This window comes from Nothobranchius furzeri, chromosome 2 (genome assembly GCF_043380555.1).
Source record: "Nothobranchius furzeri strain GRZ-AD chromosome 2, NfurGRZ-RIMD1, whole genome shotgun sequence".
NCBI lineage: Eukaryota > Metazoa > Chordata > Actinopteri > Cyprinodontiformes > Nothobranchiidae > Nothobranchius > Nothobranchius furzeri.
The window spans coordinates 4,452,567-4,472,715 of record NC_091742.1 but is presented as its reverse complement, the minus strand read 5'-3'; the positions used below and the strand labels follow the sequence as shown (position 1 = coordinate 4,472,715).

Here is a 20,149-nt window from a genome sequence, read left to right as displayed (position 1 = left end):
AAGACAATTTGCGCCCAAGCAAGTTCTTTAATAAAAAATAATAGTGAGGCACAGACTCCATTTCTTCTAATTATTTAATCGTAATCAACACGTCAAATTCCCATCGCTAGAATTATTTTTTATTTTTTACATGGAAGTTTTAATATGTTATAGGCCTTTTCTACTTCCACCTGGAATTTTTTGTTAACTGAAGTTGGACAATTACATCTTGAACTCTTCCTCCCACTTCTTCATGCTACAGGAGCTGTGGACCATTTTAAGACCGAGTGTAATCAAAGCAGCTTTCAGATTACATCTACGTTGACAGAAATTGGTGATTTGTTTCCATTTTTCCACTGAGTAAAGCCACTGGCATTTTCCTGGGCCACAAATTTATCTAAAAGGTTGAAGTGGCTAACTCTGACAGAAGGCGTGTGCCTTTATTGTTCGTGGTTAATTATTGATCTATTTTGAGCTGACCAGCTAGTTTAATGATTCAACCTCCTCTTAGACAAGACTTTAAGGGTTGAAACTGTCAAAATCTGAACCAAAAAAGCTAAAAATTACCAGTTACTGGCAAAAATATCAAATGTTCCTTTAATTAATTTTAATAAACGCAAAAACATAAAATCTAATCACTAGCAGACTATTTTATTTTGGTGTCCTTTTATTTTGAGGTTGCAGCTGAAAAGTCAGAATACATTGAATAATGCCCAAAAGGTGCAGCTTTGACACAGTTTACAATAAAAGGTGCATTTGTGATTGTGTTCAAACAGAAAAAAGCCAAAAGTTGAAAACTACAGCGTGACATCAAATACTGTAAACATGTCTTAAAATACGTCAAAGTTACTAAATACAATCATCCAATAACACCAATAAATTAGCACCATTAGCTGCTGTGATGTCATCATGATTATGGGTCAAAGTTGGAATTCCTTCACATGAAGAGTCGCATAAAACAATCACGAGTTAATACTCACCAGGGTTTTAGGACAATAAAGTAGGGTGCATTTATAAGAAGTGCACTCAGTAACACAATCAAACCTGTCTGCACTGTTGGTACGATTCAAGTTAGATTTCTGCAAAGATATTTAACAAAACAAATTGATTTGACATTTCAGTTCAAAATAATTATTCCTTCATCTAGATTTTCTAATTAATGTGTGCAAGTTTTAAAAAGGCAGATTTCAGTGCAAAATTTCCTGTAGGGCAGGACAGAACTTTGTAAATTAACATTATGTTAACCTTTTCTGATTTTACCATCCATCCATCATTTTCATCCGCTTATCCAGAGTCGGGTCGCGGGGGCAGCAGCCTAAGGCGAGACGCCCAGACTTCCCTCTCCCCAGCCACTTGGGCCAGCTCTTCCAGGGGAATCCCAAGGCGTTCCCTGGCCAAGTGAGAGACATAGTCCCTCCAACGTGTCCTGGGTCTACCTTTAGGTCTCCTCCCGGTTGGACGTGCCCGGTGTCGGTACAGGATCTGCTCGGGGTCCTTCAACTGCCGATGATGTCACATTACTGCAAATTTACTCGGCTTTCACACATACGTTTTGGAAAGACATCAGCAGTTTTGTTAATAAATTCTTGTTTGTTAACACCTAAATGTTTTCTTTATAATTGTAATTTGTTAATAAAACACCATATTATCTTTGTTTTGTAAAGAATGTGAAACTACATAAAACCAACATCGGACTGACAAAAAACAGAACAGTTCTTATATGTGAAGCCACTTCTGTTTGCATTAATGTGTAGTTCATCTGTATATTTCCTTAGTTGTTATCTAAATACATTCTTTGACTCTAAATATTGCTTGGTGTCTTTCAATAAAGTTCTTATATTTTATTTTGCCCCATTTCATCAACATCAAGAGCTTTTGAGGGTCACCGTTTATCATTTGCTTATATTTTACATTTCCTTTAGAAATTCAAACATATTTTCTCCAAAAAGTGTTGATTTTTGGACTACAGGACTACAACCGCTAAGACTATGACCGCAAATTTGTTCTGACCAATCAAAATCATAACGTGATAGCGTAACTTCCGTAAGCTTCATGTTCAGCCAATCAACTACTTTGATGTCATCGGCAGTTGAAGGACCCCAAGCCGATCCTACACAGACACCGGAAAACCTCACCAGGAGGCATCCTGTCCAGATGCCCGAGCCACCTCAAGTGGCTCCTCTCGATGTGGAGGAGCAGCGGGTCTACTCTGAGCCCCTCCCGAATGGCCGAGCTTCTCACCCTATTTCTAAGGGAGAGCCCAGCCACTCTTCTGAGAAAACTCATTTCGGCCGCTTGTATCCGCGATCTCGTTCTTTGGGTCACTACCATGACCATAGGTGAGGGAAACGTAGATCGACCAGTAAATCGAGAGCTTCACCTTCTAACTCAGCTCTCTCTTCACCACGACAGACCGGTACAACGCCCGCATCACTGCAGATGCAGCACCAATCCGCCTATCGATCTCACGCTCCAGCTTTCCCTCACTCGTGAACAAGACCACGAGATACTTAAACTCCTCCACTTGGGGCAGGACCTCATCCCTGACCCGGAGAAGGCATTCTACCCTTTTCCGACTGAAGACCATGGTCTCAGATTTAGAGGAGCTGATTCTCATCCCAGCTGCTTCACACTCGGCTGTGAACCGCTCCAGCGAAAGCTGAAGATCACGTTCTGATGAAGCCAACAGGACCACATCATCTGCAAAAAGCAGAGACCTGATCCTCAGGCCACCAAAACGGATGCCCTCCACACCTTGGCAGCACCTAGGAATCCTGTCCATAAAGGTGATGAACAGAATCGGTGACAAAGGGCAGCCTTGGCGGAGTCCAACTCTCACTGGGAACGAGCCCGACTTACTGCCGGCAATGCGGACCAAGCTCTGACACCGGTCATACAGGGACCTAACAGCCCGTATCAGAGGGCCTGGTACCCCATACTCCCAGAGTACCCCCCCACAGGGCCCCCCAAAGGACGCGGTCAAACGCCTTCTCCAAATCCACAAAACACATGTAGACTGGTTGGGCAAATTCCCACGCACCCTCTGATTTTACCCGATTATAAAATAGAAATTCCTTCAACATCTGAGTTTATACTTTTCACAAGGTATAATCATCCTGTGCAGCTGGGACAGATCTTCACAGAGAAAACCCAATAAGTTATAAATATATTATCTTTTTGTGGGTGGGACTTAAGCTAAAGCTTTTCACATTGCTACAGGACTTTATACTGGAAGATTTAACCTCCATGGCTTCAGTTCAACGTCTTTCCAACCTGCAAGCTGAGGAGGAGAAAATTTGTACAATACAATCAGTTTGGTTTTCTTCTAAAAAGGCAACATACATTTATGCGGACGGGTGACAGCATGCAGGGGTAAGTAATACAGCTCTCGTTTATCCCTCGTGGGCGCTACATGCTTCCTTGATGTCCGACGGGTGTTCGAAAACCGCTCGAACAAACTGGCCAAACAGACGCTCCATGTAGCTCTCACCCCGTGGAAACAAACCCTCCAAGAAGGCGATGTGTCCGCCGTGGGCCGTCAGCAGCAGGGCGACATTCGGCAGGGTCTGCACTATGGAGACTGGGAACGCTGTTGGGAAAAAAAATCTGATTTAAACCAACACTGAAAAGTTTTTAACATTTTAAACTATTGCTTTCAAACAGGTTTCAGTGATTCTTGAACAATAAACTTGAGCAACTTGACATTGGACAGCACTGTGCTGCCCTCTGCTGACGGGAAACGGCACTTTAAACACCCTTATATTTGGGTTGGCACCAGTGGAAAGGTCTACCTGCTTAATGGCAACAAGTGCTTGGTGTGCTAGAAGCCAATATAAAGGCTAGCAGTTAGCTTTTTCAGTTTGCTGATCGTCAATAAAAACCACAAGAAGCTTGGAAGTAAAAGAGTAATGTCTTTGGAGGTGAAGCAAAGACCTAAAACTAGAGTGAACATCTACGTAGCCTACAGTAGTTTTAGGGAACTAAAGGAGGCTGCAAAATCACGGACTAATTGTGACCTGGCTTTGTTGCTACTGGACTTGTAAGTAATAACAACAGCATGGATCTTTTTACTTCGTGGCTTATTTAGGATAAGTTGGCTTGTGGTAACGTTAGCTCATTGTTAGAGCAACCTACGGCAGGCTGCTGCAAGGTTTACGACAGTTGCAATTCCACTTTCATCCAGTAGGGTGGAGTAGCAGGACATTAGTAAGTGTTGCTTTAAGGTGAAAAACTGCAAAGCCGAGAACAGCCGAAAATCTTCAAATGGATCTTCGCAATGTCTCTAAAGTGCTCTGTGTTATTGTCGGTTTGTATACAAAGTGCAGAAAAAATAAAAATGGTTGCTTTAAAGGCTTTGCTCACCGTTCTGGGGGGAGAAAGGGTCGTCGGCAGCGTTCAGACACAGGATCGGAACAACTGTGTTTGGGAGCTTTTTGCCAGGACTGGCGTCATCGTAGTAATCTATACAAGTCTTATATCCGAAAAGCAGAGACGTGAAGCGCTCGTCAAACTCACGGATAGTCTGTGCCTAACAGGAAAGTTGATACAAACGTTAATCGGGGAAGGAATTATCTTATACTTGTAGGGAAATCATAAATTCTTGTCATTGTGCCGTACCTTCAGAACATAATCAATATCCACCACTTTCTCCAGAATCTTCCGGTGCCTGAGAGAAAGATTCCAGTTAAAAATGCTTCACGTGTTAAAACTCTACGGAACAACAAAGCGACCAACCTGGTGACGGTACGACAGAGTCCACTTGTGAGGTGTTTGTTGAAGAGGAGCCAGTTGAGAGGCTCCTCCATTGAGTTGGATGACTTCAGAGCATCCCAGGCGACAGAGATGGTGATTCCTGCCACCATTCCCGACTCAGTGCGCTTCCGAGCCAGGTAGTTTAGCAGTATCATTCTGCAGAGAGAGGGAAATGGGATAATGATGATGATGATGATAAATGCGAGAAATCCTGGAGACGTACTGGCAAACTCACCCTCCAAGAGACACGCCAGCACCGAGCACAGGAGCCTGAGGGTAGAGTCCTTTAACATGCTGCACCACTCGTTCCAGATCTGAGGTGTTGGCAGCGCAGTAGGTGACCGGAGTCTTCCAAAGGACAGAATAACCGAATAAAACATACACTCAAATTTTATTTTTCAAAGTTTTTTTTATTGCTTTTTGATGAAAAATTTACTCATGTTGAATTTATTAGCAGCAGCAAAGCTCTAACGCCTGAGTTAAGCATATAAAATTATGGTACATACCAACAGCTCCTCCCCTCCAACCCCTCTGTTGTTGAAGACCACACATCTGGAAAATCAAGAGCGCATAAAAACACTCTCAAACCAGGCAAATAAAATCAAACGTTCTTCTGAATGATTGAAGAAATTTAGATTTCTGAACAGAAACTTTGATCAGTTTCAGGTGAAAGACGAGGACCTCACCTGTATCCGTGTCGCGTTGCCTGTCTGACGGCGTGAAGCACGTAGGACTGCTGGCTGTTTCCCGTCAGTCCAGGGAGGATGAGTACGGTGGGACGCGTGGAGGACGTTGGGTAGGGCCTACTGTTCTGATTGTCCACCCAGTCCAGAGAGATCTGACCTCCGTCCACCGTACGGATCAGCTCACTGACCAAAGAGAGGAGACGTTAGAAAACCCTTGTGATTACCACGCGTCAATACCACCAGCACATGAGGGCTGCTTCTTACTTGCGGTAGGTGACGTGGGGTCTGGTTTTAAGGAGAGCACAGACGAGGGTCTGAAGCCGACCCCCCCAGCACCAGGGGGTGGGACTGAAGCGCTCAGACACCGCGGGACAATGTCTGTGGAGGAAAATGCCGAAAGCGTCGCTACAGATCAGGGCTGGGGTCTGGGGAGAGGGAACAGGTAAAAGAAAGAGATATTAGACAGATTGTGGCTTTTTTAGATAGATTTTTTTAAAACATTTGATAAATTAATTATTTATGCTGCACATACATATAACAGTCATTTAATCTTTGGTTGCAAGTTCTCCCCGTTATTCAGTTTTTTTCCATAATTATATTCTGAAAAAATTAAAATAAGAAAACATTTGTGGGGAAAAACAAGCTTGTAATAAAAGATGATTGAGTTTTTTTTTTTTTACTAACTTTTGTCTTTTATCCTAATCTATGAGTTATCAATGTGCCTGCTTCTGAGTCCTTAAAGGTTGTATATGGAACACTGACACTGGCAAACACTCTGGCGACCTCTGGTGTTCAGAGGCGGTATTGCAACAAGACTAATTTTCCAGCAGTAGGGATGTTGGTTCACTGCTGACACATCCCAGCACCAAGTTCAGAGACAAAGTCGTACAGGATATGGACTAATTTCTACTAATGAGTTTATTTTAAAACAGTATTTACCGTTAGAACATCTTTGGGGCTCAGAATCAGCTTCTTGACTTGTCAAGTCTGATTGTTTTAAGTCTGCTTTGATTGCTTGTACATATTGTATAAGAGAACAGTCCTTTGTCTTTATGTGTATCTGTTTAATCTTATTTTTATCTTGTCTGTTTTTATCTTATCTCTCAGTTTTTCTTTGGTGTAAAGCTACTTATGTATCTGTTGCTGTTGCCTCTTGGCCTGATCGTCCTAACTGAGAATGAGTTCTCAATACGACTCGATTGGTTAAAGGTTAAATAAATACATCTATGTGGGTCAATTCCTTTTTTATGAACTTTATGTCTGAATTGGTGATTTTTTTTTTACTGGAGAAATTTGAGCTAGGCAAATATGGAAGACTCTTCATACACAAATAGACAATCAATCTAGAAATCAAATAAATAAATAAGCAAATAAATAAGTAAACATGTCAATAAATTGGCTGCATGGTGGAGCAGTGGTTAGCACTGTTGCCTCGCAGCACAAAGGTTGCAGGTTCAAAACTCGGCTCAGCTGCGGCCTTTCTGCGTGGAGTTGCGTGTCTCCCCATGCATGCGTGGGTTTCCTCCGGGTACTTCGGTTTCCCCCACAGATCACAACATGCTTTATAGGTTATAAATTGTAAGTCGCTTTGGATAAAAGTGTCTGCTAAATAAATAAACATAAACATACATAAATAAATGTGGAAATAAAATTTAAAATAAATGCAATAAAAATCGGTATATGATGAAAAAATGATGTAGAGGACTCATTCTGCCAAAACAAACAATAAACAAATAGATGGTTTAATTTATGTTTAAGATTTTCCAAATATATTTACTCATATTCAATCTTATTCTATTATAAGTGTATTTATTTATTTCCTGTTTTACTTGGCACATTAATTTATTCATTTTCATATTTGATATTTATTTAGAATTTAGGCAAGATGAATTTTCCATATAAAAACAATAAATCCCACTAGATTTTTTTATTCATCTTATAGTTTAGCTTTGCTTTAGAATAAACATAAAAAAATTCTCAAATAACTGGATTTTACATATTTCAAATTATTATACTGTAATTATTCAGTATTTTAAGAACAAATTAAATGTAAACATAGACACACTATATATATGAAACTATTTAAACTCAAGCTTAACAAGAAAACGTGATCTTACGGCTTTATAGGGGAGATATTGATAAGATTACAAGTAATTGAAAAGAAGAATAAGGTAATTAGTATTGATTGGTAAATGAATGAAAAGGTGCAGCGGTGAAGCTAACCTTGACCTCTGGGACTGACCTGACACTTGCGACCCCACAGGTAGTACAGAGCAGCAGTGACGGAGCAGATGAACACCGTGTACGGTCTGGAAACACATTCCCAGTATGTTTTCCACAGCTCCACACTGGATAAATACATGATAGAACCCACTAGCTAACCCTCTTCCAGCTTCAAGCTAACCCGGTAGAACCGACTGCACTCGAGACAAAAGAGCAAAAACTGACAGGAAATGAATTAATAAAGTAAAACCCGACAACCTGCCTTCATTCCCAGCAGCTAACGGATCAGGGGGGTCTTCTTTACCCTGACAAGTCCCATAAACTCCGCCGTGTTCGGCTAACCGGCGTTTCACCGGGAGATGCCGCTTCCTGGTTTCAGGCCGTAAACGAAGATCGTCTATTAGGAGCAGTTCGTTTCACTCCGCTTTGTTATTCTTTTCTTTTCTTGATGGGGATTAATTGTGCCTTGTCGCCCCCTTGTGCTCAATTAAGAGAACTGCAGCTCCGCACAACTTTTTGAAATTCAAGTTTATTTATATAGCGCCAACTCAAGACAATAGTCGTCTCAAGGCACTTCACATGGTAAACATTCCAATCAAGTCAGTTCATGGAGCCAATCAGAAAAAAGTTTCCTATATAAGGAACCCAGCAAATTGCATCAAGTCACTGACTAGTGTCAGTGACTTTACAGCAATCCTCATACGAAGCAAGCATTTAGCGACAGTGGAGAGGAAAACTCCCTTTTAACAGGAAAAAACCTCCAGAGGATCCTGGCTCAGCACTCTGACCAGCCTCAGCAGCTGGTGAGAGTGCATGCATGTTACTATTATCACAGTGTTGTACCTTTAAATTAATTAGGTCCTCATAAAGGAGTAAAAAGAACCTCAAGATCATATTAATGTCTTAAAGTTGCTGATTTCTATATATTGTGATGGATCAGTTGTCGGAGTATGAAACATGTTTCAGGTGTGAGTTGTGTCTTTGCACCCAATTAAAGCATTTATTTCATTGAATCTGCAGACTTGAGTTAGTTGAGTGATGCAATTTAGATTTTCAAACCAAAACAGTCCCTTTACCTTCATTTTCCCCATAGTAAACACATTTTATATTGCAATGGTTCACACTCTTGTGGACGTTTTAACAATTTTTGATTGTTGTTAAAGTAAATTTACTTATTTTGAATGAGAAATTGGTTTACCAAAGTTTTTTTTATCAGGATATGCTGCCTTGTGTTCTGCCACACAAAAACACTCATTAAATTATAATAAAGTAATTCAGATTATTGTCTGAAACACATAGTTTCACAAATATATTTAATCATTTTATTGGACACAATTTTGCAATGATTGCCATGTTTCTTGACCATTTTTTATTCAGTTGATTGCTGATGCCTTCTTTTATCTAAATGAGTGGGGTCCCTGCAACCATCTCAGACTCAATCCCACATTCATCATTTCCACGCCTGATCTTGAAGAAACCTGCAAAGAGCAGACAGCATGTCGTAAGATGATTGTTTCCAGTCAAGATTATGTAGAAACAACACAGTAGAAACATAGCTGCTGTTTACCTTTGTCTCCCCAGTCACTATTCCAGGAGTTTGCAGCCAGCCAGTAGGGGGTGCCGTTTTCCTCCCCCCAGCCAAGGATCTTAATGGCATGACCTCCAAGCATCTCCCCCTTCACATGCTGATACACTCCTGAAGAAAAATGATCCGATAACTCAGAAGAAACACAGTAGCAAATGTTAAAGGTCGATCCTGACATTGTTTCCTTGTTGGTCACTGGGTAGTAATTTGTAAAAAAAAAAAGTTCTTAAAAAGAAGAGACTAATTTCTAAAGGCTGCTAGACAACTTTACCTTCTCTATGAAGAATCAACTATAGTAAAATGAAGTTAGAAGCTTAAAAAAGGAAGCATTCAAGGTAGTTTGTTAGAAATAACCCTAAAAAGCCAAATGCCTTGAAAGGCACCTCTTTAATAGGACACGTGCTTCAAGAGCTATATCAAATCCCATACAAGTTTGCCCTCTGGTGGAGGATTAAAGTACTGCAGGTGACAAGTGTCTAACGATCTTGATGTTACACATTTTTAGAACCATCATTTTGTGTCAGGCTTTAAAAGATGTACACAGTATAACAAACAAAATCCTCACCGGTCTTGTACAGCAGAAAATCCTCATACACACTAAACGCTGCCTCCACGGGTCCGTTCTTAAACAGCTCAGTCATGATCTGCTCCTGCTGGGAAGGGATGCTGTACGAGCGTTTGCCTGAAGGAGGAGACACAGAGGAACTCCAGGGACAGATTCAAGACAAGGCATGATTGGAAAGTCGCTTCAAGTGATTATACCAAAGTGTTTGTCCTTCGGGTAAGACAGCGAGTATCCGTCGATGCACTGCTGCACACACTGAGGGGTCTGCACTTCGCCCTGGCAGGGAGGACGTGTTCCATTTACATGATGCTCGCAGGAGGCAATGGTGTAGGGTCTGCAACCTGGACCACACACACACACACACACACACACACACACACACACAAAATCAGAGTTTCACCATGCACAAAGTAGCAACATCAACTGATGAGTTGGCTGAACTTACCAACGCTAGAATTGTACAAGCCTCCTGTCACAATTCCTTGGTTCGTCCAGAATTCCCAGGCTGCAGAAGGAAACCCACCAAAACACCTACAACCACAAAAACAGCCCATAACGACTCATTTAATGTTTTCTGAATCACCAACCAAAGTTTGCACATTTTAAGATTGGTGTGGTGAGATCAAATCGTAAAATTTGACAGCAGGGGAATATATTGGAAGGGAATTAGAAGGGAAAAGCAAAAGTCTTGTGGGGGGGGGGGGGGGGGCATCCACCTTGGACTCCCTCAAATGTGATATTAGTTTAAAAATGAGCACTAAATGTAAAATCTAGATATTTGAATGCATTATTCAAGATCTGAGTCAACCTTGATGCCTCCTATAGAGGCTGGATCATGCTTTTTGTTTTAAATTTAATGGTCAAAAACAAAAATTGGAAGCTTAGGTGTTACACTTTTCTTCATAAGAATGCAAAAAAAGAAAAGACAAGCTCACCCCATGCCACATTCATCACAGCAGGACAGCAGATCTTCAGCTGAAATCTCCAGAGAGATCTTACCATTACTTTGGATACATAACCTGTCAGATATTGCCTCGACCGCCCCAAACGCCTGTGGAAAATCAACAACACCCGAGTGACAAGGTGATAAAAAATATGCATAGAGAGTTGTGTTTCTGTCCGTCGTACCCAGCAGGACCCACAGGAACCCTGATCTCTGATCTGCTGGAGTGTGGGACAGTTGGGCCACTGCTGGCGTGGGTCAAAGCTGTCAGGAAGCTTTGTGCCTTCGGTGTCATGAACTCTGAAATAAGCACGAGGACAGTCAATGATCGACTACAGATGATGAACCTGCTGGCTGTCAGCTGTTTGAAATGTGAGGAACACACACACACACACACACACACACACACACACACACACACACATACACAGTTACAACTTACACCTCTGGCAGCTTGGGCCCGTTCAGTATCGTCCCACAAAGTCCTTTCACATAGCTGAGGTCAACGTTTTGGAAGTTGTGACCAGCCTGGAGAAAAATCCACTCCGTTTGAGTTCATCCTGAGAATTTCCCACGTTATGAAAAACATATGGAAGCATCTCACCGTCCAGGTGGTGTTGGCTTTGTTAATAGAGTTGATCATCTCAGAGGACAGGGGAGTCAGGTGAGGGTGTGCCATGGAGACGGCCATCACCGCAACGCAGAAGAGGAACGAAGGATGCATCCTGCATCACAGAAGTCACCATTATAAAGGATTTTTACTTTTGAAAAGAAAACATGCTGAATACAAACCTGACAGCACAGAAAATAAATTATGTATGTGTTTTGACAGATTTTTTTATTAAAAGTACATTTTATTTCCAACACATTTAAACTCAAATCAATTATTAATAGTCAAGTGCCAAATGGTTCAATTTAAATATTTTAATTAATAGTACCAATTTTTATCTAATAAAGCCAAATGGTCCATTAATTCCTAAATGATGAAATAAGAGTGCTCTCATTCTAATTCCTGACCCTTACCTGAGTCGCTGTTCCAGCAGAGTGTTTCGTTGCAGATTGTTTTCCTCACAGAAATAAAGCTTCTTTCAGCTCTTTATTTAATGAGGAAGAGTCACATGTATGTGCAATAAACATGTCATGTGACCAGAAACACTCCAAAGGTTAACTGGAAACAGGAAGTGAGTTTAACAGGACCACCTGCCGCTTCATCGTTGGGCTGCATGGTAGCGCAGTGGTTAGCACTGTTGCCTCGCAGCACGAAGGTTGCAGGTTCTAAACTCGGCTGCAGCCTTTCTGCGTGGAGTTGCGTGTTCTCCCCATGCATGCGTGGGTTTCCTCCGGGTACTCCGGTTTCCCCCACAGATCACAACATGCCCTATAGGTTATAAACTGTAAGTCGCTTTGGATAAAAGCGTCTGCTAAGTGAATAAACATAATAAACATCGTTGTGCCTTCGTCTGTTTGGAGACAATTTTCCTGTAAATTACTTAATGCACCTTTAAATTCAGTGTTTAAAAACTGATTATGGTTCAGAAATGTTGTGCATCCAATGTTATTTGAGGCCTTTTATCATGCAAATAAGACAAAAGACTTCTAGATAAACGTTTCAGCTCAAAACATCTGCAGAACATTTTGGCCATCAGCTCACAATGACATCTGCACGTTGTATCGCCTAAAGAAAAACTCTATACAACATATAAATGCTAAAATCTTACATTTAAACCCAACAAACCAAAACCAGATTTGTGTTTAATCAAGTTCACGTTCATCCTCATTTTATTCAAATATGTACAAATCAGCAAAAGTCACATTACATAGCAATGTTTGTAGATCTCCTTTGGTTCTGTACAAGGTTACTCTGTGCTAGCCTTTCTACTCACCAAAGCTGTATTTAAGGACACTTAGCTAACAAATTTCACATCTTCGAAATACGTTTTAATCCCATTTTAACAGTTCAGGTGGGATAAAACTACTCTGGTGTTGCAGAGTTCCCTTTATAAACACCCGTACTTAAGAAGAAACGGAACATATTCAATGTGTTTATCCAGTCGGTGAGACCTCTGCCATCATACAGCAGAAATACTGCAAAGTCCACTGGCGTTTTACCTAAAAATAGTTAAAAACTAAATGAAACACAAGCTTCGAAGGGGGTTGTTGGCAGCGTTCCTAAATCTGAAAATGGCTTTGTCGTCACGGCGATCGACACAGGATGGACTATAATTAAATTAACCCAACACCTGATCACAATTCAGGCCACATGGAAACAATTTCTCAGATTTGATGAGTCCCATGAGGATTATTCAATCTGTGAGGACGTCACTGCATGTCTCCTGTCCCTTGCGCCTGAGCTGCGGTCGTACTGAGGTACTGCCAGCTGAAAGCAGCCAGCAGCATGGCGGCCGACAGGTACATCGGAGACAAGTGGTGGGTCCTGGAGGAGAAGCTGGACTGCGGCAGAGCGGACGTCTCCTGGATTACAGCCAGGATGTGCAGCGTCTTGTCCCGCAACGGGTCGGTGAGGGAGACCTTCTGTAAAATCTGCAAAGAGGGAAGGTTTAAACGGACCGTCGTGACCACAAGAGAGGAAGGGCGTAAGAAAACGCACCCACCTCCTGACTGTACTGGGTGATAATGGTCTGCACAGCTCTCATGTTGGTGGCCTCCATCATGAGCGTGACAGCCTGTCCCTTTCTGATCTTCACCACGCCCTGAAACACCATGGGGTTGTTGTAGCATGTGGAGAGGGTCGCTATCGCCATCACCTGGACGACAGAGGAACCACATCTTGTCAGGTGGAGGAAACCAAGTGAGAAACTTCTTTGTATAAATGAATACAACTTTAAAGAGCAAGTCACCCCCAAATCAACTTTTTTTTTTCTGATAAACTATATAAATGCGTGTCTAATCGTGCTGCAGATACGTGTAGTCAATAGTTTAGCACTTTAGTGCATTTTAGTTAAAATTTAAATTTTCTGCCTGAAACTGTCAGTGTTGTGCCATTGTCAGGTAAAAACTCTTCATTGCATTTGAATTTAAATATGCCACCGCTATTGGCTAAGAGGTATGCTATGATGTAAACTGGTACATTATGATGCCACAATGTCGTGAGTGTGTGTATTTGCTAGTGGCTCCACCCTCTCGGGCTGCTAGGCAACTGCATTTGTTGCATTTTTCAAACGTGAAGTGGGAGTGAAGTACGCTTCTTGTAAGGGGTGACTTGCTCTTTAAATCGTACAGATTTGGAGAAAGTATAAATCAAAGTAAAAATTCATCTTTATTCTGCTTAAGTCTGGAGTCACTCCGAAATGAAGACTTTTCTAGATTTCTAGAATCTTAAAATTTATTAAAACTCAACAGATTTCAGAATATTATTAAAAAAATTGTTGTGATGTGATGGATAATTAGCAAACATTTCTGAGAAAACAAAAATATTTTGTGTAGAACATACGTTTCTTCTAAAGTTGTTACTGATTTTATGCACTAATGAATCCTTGAAGGCAGATTTTGGTTATTTAGAAATGTGTTTCTGCGTAAGTTACAAATAATTTCCTTCTAGCTAGTTATCTTCCTGAATGGCCTCAGTTTGGATAAATAAAGATGATGTCCTTCTGGATTGATGAGCGAACATTCAGTCCAAGTGCAGCCATGCCAAAATGTGCTGCTGTCATCTTTAGCCATTCATGCAACATTACTTTAAAAGCCTGAGAGCAATACGGGGTATTTTCCGGCTAAATGTAGCACTTCCTGTGCATCTACGGGGGATTAAAAGCGTTTGCAGGAACAATTACCACCGGTAAATATTGTAGCTGGTTTAAAACGGTGGTTTTTCTCTGCACTCAGACTAGCCGTTAGCTCATCAGTCCTTTTGGACAAACTAATTCTCTGACCTGAGGCGGTTCACAAAGCTGTCTACAACAGGCAACACAGGATTTATTTATCATTTTTAAACAAAAACACGCTTCTAAATGGTCAAGACTCGATGGATGAATCCTTGTTTTGTTTTGTTTTTTGAATGAACGCCACCTGACACTGCAGCTGGTGTTTTTGATGTTTAATTTGATTTATTTTGTTCCTTTCCATTAATCTGGCCAATCAGTTGGCTAAAATCCTTCCTGCATCACACAATAAACCTGTTCAAGACGTCTTTACTTGTGGAATGGCACAGAAGTTAAAGACGCTTTGGTTGCGCAGGCGGGACAGGTAGGCGATGACGTCGGGAACGTGGTGCAGAGCGTCTGTGACCAGCAAGTTGAGGCAGGACAAAGCTGACTCCAGTTTCTCAGGCTGAGCCAAATCCTCAAGCTCACTGGCGAACTGGCTCCATGCCTGCCCACACACACACACACACACACACACACACACACACACACACACACACACACACACACACACACACACACACACACACACACACACACACTACTGATTCTTCTGCAAGAGTAACAGTTCCTTTAACATCTTTCGATGATGATTTTTGAGCAAATACCCAAAAGGCTCATCTAAAGATTATGCTCCCACCTCTTTTGGCCAGAAGGCACGTCCTTCTCGTGTGTCCTCCAGATAGTCTCGGATGATGTTGGTCTTCTGCAGGAACAGGCCCATGGAGTTGGCCAGCTTTATGTCCCGTCCAACCTCGGGATCCTCCAGCTGGGAGGCAGAGAAGAGCCTCGACAGGCCGATGCCGACCAGACCGGCAACGTAGTGGCAGTACTGCACAAATAAAGACAGAAAGCACGACTTGTGTCATCATAACATGACATAAACAGCTAAATCCTGCCTGTAGATTAAAGAATAGACCTCCACAGATTAAATATTTAAAAAGTATTAGGAGAGAGGCGATTAATCTATGCCTGTCAGTCCTGAAGGGTTTGTGAGATAAGACTGAGATAAGAGGAAACACCCGAAGAAACAAATAAAACAACATAGAGCTCTGAATTAAAAATAATCTGACATTCTCAAGTCATTTGGAAGAATAGTCCAGAAACTAGATTTATATAACTGACAGAAACTGACTTTGTGCCTTCAATGTTGTCAAATTATTTACCTGGTCCCATTCCTTCATGGATCCTACGTTCTTCTCCAAGAATTCAGCCATTCCGACTCCCATCTGGTGGCAAATGTCCGAGATGACGTCTCTGTATTCCTGAGCGAGGTTTCTGAATTCCAGCGAGATCTGGATTCAAAAACACAATTTAACGACGAGATTAAAGCTTTATTTTTTCAGTTTCATTTGAAACTCCACACGGTGGTGCCGACCGTGGGGAAATCCTCCAGAACTCGCCGATCCTTCTCCTGGCTCTCGGTGAAGCACCACTCCTCCTGGTACAGGTAGGTGTAGAAATTGTTCAGCATGGGCACCTTCTTCTCCAGAGAGATGGTCATGTCGTCCTCAACTGTGTCCAGCGCTCGCAGCACCAGGTAGAAGATGCAAACTGCATGTCTGGATCATAAAGATGGCAAGAAAAGGGTGACACAGCTGGAAAAAAGGGAGGATCTGACACATATTTGTAGAGATTATTCCATAAAAATATATATTTAAAGTAGTCCGAGTGAGGGCACACCAGCACAGTGACATCAGGATTTTTTTTAATAATCTTAATTTCTGCTCTTCAAACGCGACTAAACAGGTAAGGGAACAAATTTGTAGTTCAAAGAGTCAATAAACTATCAATTTTGAAGAATTTTTTTATATAATTTTATTTCATCGAGTTTTCTGTTTGCTGTTTTTTTGTTTTGAACAGGAAATACAATTCTTGGCATTTAAAGTGCATTTAAGAAGAGTGCCTAGGACAAGACACACGTTTTTCCCAGTGCCAGTGAACTTACCATGGCTAAGCCTAACTCAGGTTAGCAATTTTGAAAATTAAGATTTTTCCAGTAAATTAAAAATTAGTCAGAATGTGTTTGGTTAATAATATTTTTGGGGACAACTGAACAGAATAGGAATCAAAAATCGGTATTGACACAACCCTGAATCGGTGCATAACTAAAAAGGGTGGTTTTATGTTTATTTATTTGGCAAACGCTTTTATCCAAAGCGACTTACAGTTTATAACCTATAGGGCATGTTGATATCCGTGGGAGAAACCGGAGTACCCGGAGGAAACCCACACATGCATGGGGAGAACACGCAACTCCACGCAGATAGGCCGCAGCCGAGTTTCGAACCTGCAACATTCGTGCTGCGAGGCAACAGTGCTAACCACTGCGCCACCATGCAGCCCAATTCATTGATTTGTAACAAAAAAGCAACTAAAATATACTTTTATATTTGATACCTTATCAGTTTTCTGGTATTTTTTTAATAAATTATAGGCTGCCTGAGGAAGTATTCTTGCGTGATCATGAAATGTTCAACAAACCAACACTAGATTAGTGCAAACCCTGTTGAAATAAATGCCATTTGCACATTATTCAGAACATGACTTGTGTATTTTTGCAGGATAGAAGGAACTACTGATATGGATGAATATTCGTTTTTTCAGCTTGCTTTTTAAAAACCGTTCTTGAGAAAGAGAGAGAGCTGCAGCCAACGCCTCCAGTTGTGTCCACATGAGGCAAACATGCCTGCAGACACACCTCTCTCCTCTCCAGCTCCCTGTTCTGCTGCTTTACTCACCTCAGCTCCCCGTCCAGCGCCTGGATCACGGCTGCAAAGCTCCGGCTGGTCTGGTTCAGATACAAGTAACAGGTTCGCAGACTCTCGCTCATGGACCCCTGGCAGGAGAGACAAAGGAAGGCTGTTTGTCGGTAGAAGCCCGCGGGTCTGAGGGCGCTACAGGGGCGGGCGGCCTCTTGCAGGCCCCGCTCCCCGAGCCGCCAGCCCTGCAGGAATGGGGACCGAGGAGCCGAGCCGCCGCTCCGAGGAGCCACCGAGAGAGAGCGCTTAAACACGAATAAAGAAACAGGACACTTGCAGCAAGCTCCGGCCATGCGAAAGCCCTACAATTACGATACGAGACGGTCCATTTGGACCGACTGGTGGACACGTTTCCAACTCGAAGCCCATGTAGAGGACAAGCGAACCGAGTGGGGTCGAGCGTGCTGGAAATCTCTTGACCGTTCGTCTACTGATCTACAAACAATCCCGTCCGTGTGCTTCGGGAGTAAAGTGAGTGCAGAGCGTTTGTAGATCTACTGTTATGATCTGACACACATCCCCCACCTCTAACCAAAACATTAGCAGCTACTGCAGTTTCACAACCTTAGCTAGCAATAAAAACGTAACCGTGTAGCCTCTAATTGTGTCCTGGCTTTAAGGCTTCATTACTGTGATGGATAAACGCGCTTTTTGAGATTATTTGCTTTAAATAACGTGCGTCTATTCACATCAACAATTAAAAAAAAAATACAGAACGAAAGGAAGTTCGGCTTTGCTGACATCTGGTGGACATTTATCAGAATTACACTAACACGGCTTCTTGGGTTGAAATCTCAAAAAGAAATTTCTGTTTTTACGAATTATGAGTTTTGATATTTTAATTAAATATATTTAATATATAAAACTAATAGATTGGTCAAGTTATTGAAAATAAAACTCGTGGAAATGCTGACCAAGCCAATCAAATCTGCATATTGTTCCTTCAGACTGATTAATAAAATATACTTAGTTTATCTTAAATTTAAAACGACCACAAGAGCTCCACATATCTCCAAGGTCCTGATTGTGGATTGTTTACTTTAAGTGACCGGAGTCCAAACTAGAAGAAGTCTGCTGAGACAGCTTCTCATATGGTGTTATTGACAGTCAGAATGAATACATGCTTCATTTTTGACCAAGTGGTAGAAAAAAATGTAGAAATTTAACATTATAGAAGTCTGAAATAGGATAGGCAAAATGAAATGACTCCCTAACAAGTGCATACACAATTATACAACTGTCTGCACATAAAATCTACATCCTTTCAGCCAGTCTTTCTCTTCAGGTCACACTAGTGTTAAACTATGGGATTAGCCGTCAAACACACGTACACCATCTCTCCTTACTGGTGAATCCCATTACACAACCTAAATCCCGTCAGTGATCATCTCTGCCTGTGTGTAGACACAGATCTAATTTGACAAAGTCCAATTAGCTGACTCTGTTTCCACATTGCACCAAATAGGTCAATTCACCGCAGTATGGAGCAGCTCTGTGGCGCTTCTGCGGTGCAACAGGATGTCCTACATGAATTGCGTGGGGAAAAAAACTCTGATATTTGAAATGCATCCAATTTTTACCCCCAGTTGTGACATTTTATTCACTTACATAATCCAATTTTGTCATGACGGATCGACATCCTCCCATCTTAAATTTGAACAGGTTCAAAATCTCTTCCGGGTGTCCCAGTGACTTCAGGATGTCCATGTCGCCCCCGGTGTCAGACGTCCCGCTCCTACTGTGATACTCTGCGGTATGAGCCGGAGGAGATGCGCTCCATCAGGGCTTTGAGGCGCTGGGATGCAACTCCAGGAACATCGCCATTAAGAGAATTCTGAGTTCGGTCTGAAATGCGTCATATCGAATGACGCCGCTGATTGGCCGCTCGTTCCTCAGTCTAGAACTCAAAAGCCAATGAGCTGCGAGAGCGTCTGGCGTGATGCCCCGCCCTAAAGTGCCGTCATTCGAGGACGTCTTGTGATTGGTCAGTTCGTTCTCCAAAAGAAAATCTCACCTGTTCATTGAAATTCCCCGGAAAGCTTTTTATTTATTGGTTACCTAGACTGTCTCTATTCTCACATACATTCTGACTTTTTGACAGGCCGAGGTTCATTATTAAAAAGTGGAAAATAAATAAGTCAATGACAGCTTGAACACAGAGAAAAACAATCCAGCCAAACAGCAATATTAGTACTAAATATTTATAACAAAATATATTTAAAACACAGTGAAATATATAAATTAATTGATCAAATCCATTCACAGATTTAATGCTAGTATTTAAATGCAATAATCTATTTAACAGGATCATTGTGCTCCTCAACCTGCTGTATTACTGCAGTTGAGACGTAAACATTTTATTAACATTTATTATTGTTATAAAACCGAAAACTATAATAAAGTAGATAATTACACATAGTTGTATTAGCACTGGCGAATAAATAGTTTATTTATTAAAGCCAAACCCTTCGTGTCTCTTTAGCTGCTTCAGCATTTTTATCCTGGCGAAAACTAGGAACATTTGATTTGTGCATCACCATGGTTCACAGAGCCCCAGGATGCTCTGCACACCTCCACAGGTGTCTTAGTTTGCAGCTGGTTGTGTGTCTCACTGTCTGCTCCAAAGCTAAGATATGCTTAGACTTGTTGTTTATCTTTGATAATGAGCTTTACACTCTCCGCCCTGCAATTGGCAAAACAAACTAAGAGAGGGAAAAAAATCTGCTGAGCATAATTTCAGTCGAGACAAGCCCTGACTTACACCTGACACGAT

At 41.6% G+C, this 20,149-nt stretch overlaps 3 protein-coding genes across 5 annotated transcripts; all 3 read right to left on the bottom strand.

Annotated features, from left to right (window-relative positions):
- Positions 1-626: 626 nt before the first annotated feature.
- LOC107377588 (phospholipase ABHD3) lies at positions 627-8,054 on the bottom strand. Of its 2 annotated transcripts, none has more exons than XM_015947290.3 (9): positions 7,903-8,054; positions 5,682-5,842; positions 5,418-5,600; positions 5,238-5,283; positions 4,967-5,079; positions 4,714-4,887; positions 4,597-4,645; positions 4,342-4,507; positions 627-3,568 (listed from the first exon to the last, which is right to left on the bottom strand). In XM_015947290.3, exons 1-9 carry the CDS (start codon positions 7,906-7,908, stop codon positions 3,372-3,374), a joined length of 1,095 nt encoding a protein of 364 aa, XP_015802776.1. In that variant the 5' UTR covers positions 7,909-8,054; the 3' UTR covers positions 627-3,371. The 2 variants fall into 2 exon arrangements, with proteins under 2 accessions (XP_015802776.1, XP_015802775.1); XM_015947289.3 differs by having other exon boundaries at positions 7,660-8,052.
- An 894-nt stretch (positions 8,055-8,948) lies between these two features.
- LOC107377587 (cathepsin B) lies at positions 8,949-11,889 on the bottom strand. The gene is made up of 10 exons (XM_015947287.3): positions 11,757-11,889; positions 11,338-11,458; positions 11,176-11,261; positions 10,919-11,033; positions 10,726-10,841; positions 10,236-10,321; positions 9,988-10,131; positions 9,791-9,907; positions 9,208-9,336; positions 8,949-9,118 (listed from the first exon to the last, which is right to left on the bottom strand). The coding sequence occupies exons 2-10, from the start codon at positions 11,455-11,457 to the stop codon at positions 9,042-9,044; spliced, it is 990 nt and encodes a 329-aa protein (XP_015802773.1). The 5' UTR covers position 11,458; positions 11,757-11,889; the 3' UTR covers positions 8,949-9,041.
- A 589-nt stretch (positions 11,890-12,478) lies between these two features.
- On the bottom strand, positions 12,479-19,766 carry fdft1 (farnesyl-diphosphate farnesyltransferase 1). Of its 2 annotated transcripts, XM_015947286.3 has the most exons (8): positions 18,985-19,766; positions 17,356-17,453; positions 15,993-16,176; positions 15,781-15,909; positions 15,255-15,446; positions 14,886-15,062; positions 13,346-13,498; positions 12,479-13,274 (listed from the first exon to the last, which is right to left on the bottom strand). In XM_015947286.3, the coding sequence occupies exons 1-8, from the start codon at positions 19,081-19,083 to the stop codon at positions 13,053-13,055; spliced, it is 1,254 nt and encodes a 417-aa protein (XP_015802772.3). In that variant the 5' UTR covers positions 19,084-19,766; the 3' UTR covers positions 12,479-13,052. The 2 variants fall into 2 exon arrangements, with proteins under 2 accessions (XP_015802772.3, XP_054603923.2); XM_054747948.2 differs by lacking the exon at positions 18,985-19,766 and having other exon boundaries at positions 17,356-18,888.
- Positions 19,767-20,149: the final 383 nt, after the last annotated feature.

Bases quoted from the DNA above. Each gene is read 5' to 3' on its own strand.
- LOC107377588 (XM_015947289.3), bottom strand. From the start codon at position 7,779: ATGTATTTATCCAGTGTGGAGCTGTGGAAAACATACTGGGAATGTGTT. The intron at 5,080-5,237 runs GTATGTACCATA...GTCCTTTGGAAG, and splicing joins TTGGAGGGGAGGAGCTGTTG to ACTCCGGTCACCTACTGCGC. The intron at 3,569-4,341 runs GTGAGCAAAGCC...TTTTCCCAACAG, and splicing joins CCCTTTCTCCCCCCAGAACG to CGTTCCCAGTCTCCATAGTG.
- fdft1 (XM_054747948.2), bottom strand. From the start codon at position 17,669: ATGGCCGGAGCTTGCTGCAAGTGTCCTGTTTCTTTATTCGTGTTTAAG. The intron at 15,910-15,992 runs GTCGGCACCACC...TTTTGAATCCAG, and splicing joins TTCTGGAGGATTTCCCCACG to ATCTCGCTGGAATTCAGAAA. The intron at 15,063-15,254 runs GTGGGAGCATAA...GTGTGTGGGCAG, and splicing joins GTGCCTTCTGGCCAAAAGAG to GCATGGAGCCAGTTCGCCAG.
- LOC107377587 (XM_015947287.3), bottom strand. From the start codon at position 11,457: ATGCATCCTTCGTTCCTCTTCTGCGTTGCGGTGATGGCCGTCTCCATG. The intron at 10,132-10,235 runs GTAAGTTCAGCC...TGTGTGGTCCAG, and splicing joins CTTGTACAATTCTAGCGTTG to GTTGCAGACCCTACACCATT. The intron at 9,337-9,790 runs GTGAGGATTTTG...ATTTTTCTTCAG, and splicing joins TTTTCTGCTGTACAAGACCG to GAGTGTATCAGCATGTGAAG.